This window comes from Electrophorus electricus, chromosome 18 (assembly GCF_013358815.1).
Source record: "Electrophorus electricus isolate fEleEle1 chromosome 18, fEleEle1.pri, whole genome shotgun sequence".
Taxonomy (NCBI): Eukaryota; Metazoa; Chordata; class Actinopteri; order Gymnotiformes; family Gymnotidae; genus Electrophorus; species Electrophorus electricus.
The window spans coordinates 15684916-15687415 of record NC_049552.1 but is presented as its reverse complement, the minus strand read 5'-3'; the positions used below and the strand labels follow the sequence as shown (position 1 = coordinate 15687415).

At 49.4% G+C, this 2500-nt stretch overlaps 1 protein-coding gene across 4 annotated transcripts in view; it reads left to right on the top strand.

The window, feature by feature from the left end:
* The window catches only part of astn1 (astrotactin 1), a 199646-nt gene that overhangs the window by 103220 nt on the left and 93926 nt on the right, over positions 1 to 2500 (top strand). For all 4 annotated transcript variants that reach the window (XM_027011363.2, XM_027011361.2, XM_027011360.2 and 1 more), the window contains one exon: positions 1 to 73. This exon is cut by the window's left edge and continues 122 nt beyond it. In XM_027011363.2, coding sequence (XP_026867164.2) covers positions 1 to 73 — 73 coding nt within the window. The remainder of the gene's footprint in view (positions 74 to 2500) is intronic.

The window sequence follows — 2500 nt, the reverse complement described above, 5'->3', positions numbered from 1 at the left end:
GCGACCTCTTCTACGGCTACGATAACCGCACCAGGGAGATCACCTCGAGACAGATCCTGAAGGCCAACTTCAGGTAGGACGCTACTGCGGCGGGGCGGGCGGAGAGGTTGCTCGTTAATTATGGAATGGTAATCTAAGTATGACTGCATGTGATAATTGTTTTGCTTGTTGTTACGGAGTGCATCCCCCACCCCCTCTCACGTTAGGAAACATCTGACATCTCAATAATTGGTTTACACGAGCTGCCCCGCTGTTTCTCTGTGAGGAGCCTTTTTAGGGAACCCACAGATAATAAACCCACAGATAATGACATAGCTATTAGATCTACTTACAAATGGTAATTGCACTTTTATTTAATTGTTTCAGCACTACGTTAACATAAATATCTGAAGTCAGGTCTTTTTTTCTTAGTTTTGGGATTCAGTCGGTTCTGGTGTCATTTAGGAATAGAAAGGAATGTGGGTTTTTCTAGATGTTTCACAGAACTTTTCTGGAACTGCTGTCTTCTCGCTTCTGGCAAATACCTAATGTATAATGTATAATGTATAATATATAATGTATAATGTATAGCACCGTGCACTGCTGTAGTGCTGAATAATCAGTAATGAAACGACCTTTTAAGTTCCCCGTGTCTGCATCCAGCACATGCTGTGCTGACCTAGGTAGTCAAAAGGTCAGAGGTTAAAGTCGTCTTCTGCCCTGGAAACAAACCTATGCACTGGCAAAAATCACAGCCTGCAGCAGTGCTTCCTGTGATTGGCTGGCTTGGTGGGAGCGCTCGGGCCAACGTCGTAAAAAAAAACCAACAAAAAAAACAAACAAAAAACAACATAACAACAACAACAACAAAAAAGTACTGTTTGAGAGTGGAGGTTATTATTGTCAAGCAGCCAAATCTCCAAAGCTCTGATCTCATTTGAGCGTGCCCGGAGAGAGAGCGGGTGTAGACAGGCTTTGAAAAAACCCGGCTGGGTCCTGCGTTCCTCTCCACCCCCCACCCCTACCGGGAAGTTCAGGCTAACGCAAACTTTAATTATGTGAGATGGCAAGGAACAAACAGGAAGTGACCCTGAGGAGGTTTGGCTTTAATGGGGCCTAACCGGGCCCGACAAAACAGTTTCCAAGTGGAACCGGCAGCGGCGCGGCTGTTGCTATGACTGCGTCCCATAATTCAGGATAGAAAGCCGGACCATGGTGACAATTAATTTCAAACCTGAAGGAATAGTTTACGCTTCAAAACTTGAGAGAAACGGGGCACAGAAATGAGATTGTTCCTTGTGTTTGGCCATGAGGGGGATATACCTTCCAGATCAGCGGCGTGGATAAACAAAAATCCCTCCATGGTCAGACAGCGCGGCTGGGCGCGGCTTTCCTGGCTCTAGCACTAGTTCGAGAGAAGGGATAAAATGGTGCCTTTCAAAGAATGAAGGACAGAGAGCATCGTTTGACCCATGTTGGACATCCTGGTACGTGCAGCACGTTTTCCCTGCACCCCAAGGTCACATAGGCAGGTGGTGGCAAGCTGTCGGTTCCCAAAGACCACGCCGTGGTTCATCCTCGTCCGAAGCGCAGGACGCCGGTGGAGGAGGCAGGGGCGGGGCTTTGTCATTCTGTCTCCTGTGTCTGCTGCGGTTTGTCAACAACCCCGCCCCACGGTCTCTCCACCTATCGCATCGGGTTTCGCAGCGCGTCGCTGGGGCGCGGAGGGACCACCTCGGCTTGGAGACGTTGCCTCGCGCACCAGAGCCTCCGCACGAGGAGACCATGGGATAGAGCCGCTCATGCCAGCTTCAATAACCCGCCGCTGCCTGTCAGCTCCCGTGTTCCGTGTCAGGAAGCGCGATCGGAATCGGCTGACAGCGCAGGCCAGGAATACTTTGGCTGAAGATAGCTGACAGGCCTGAGTCGACAGACGCACGCCCAGCGGAGTCGAGAGAGCAGGAAGTGCGGAGCTGAGGTCTGAGCTGGAGCTCCAGTGCTAACAGCTGGTGTACTTTAAAGGGTTTGAGCTAATGAGCCACTGGAAGACTCCTGCTTCCTGTGCGGGGGTTGGGGGTGGGGGACCTACCTCCCGCCGTCCACGGGACCAAGTCCAAACCGCTCGAAACTAAAAATACTGCCACACTACCTAGCTGCAGTTGTTTTTTCCATCGCAACACTGCTGGTTGTCTTTATTTGTGTTTAAAACAACTGAAAACTTCATCCCAGATCTCTAGTCTTGCAGTTTTGTGTTTTTTTATGTCATGTTGATGCTAAACTTGCTGACCAGACACCATTTTGACCTACCTCACCTGGCAGACTGGAACTTCTCTCACCACTAGTCCATGTGCTGCTGCAGATTAGAGAAAGTGCTCGAGACAGCCACCGCACGGGCCAACGATGAGGAAAAGTTCACCACCACGATGGACAGTTCTGAGATTTCAGTATTTATAGACCATATTCATGCTATATTTCTCAAAAGGAATAAGAAAGTTATTCATTGCCAGTTCCAGCTGTCTGT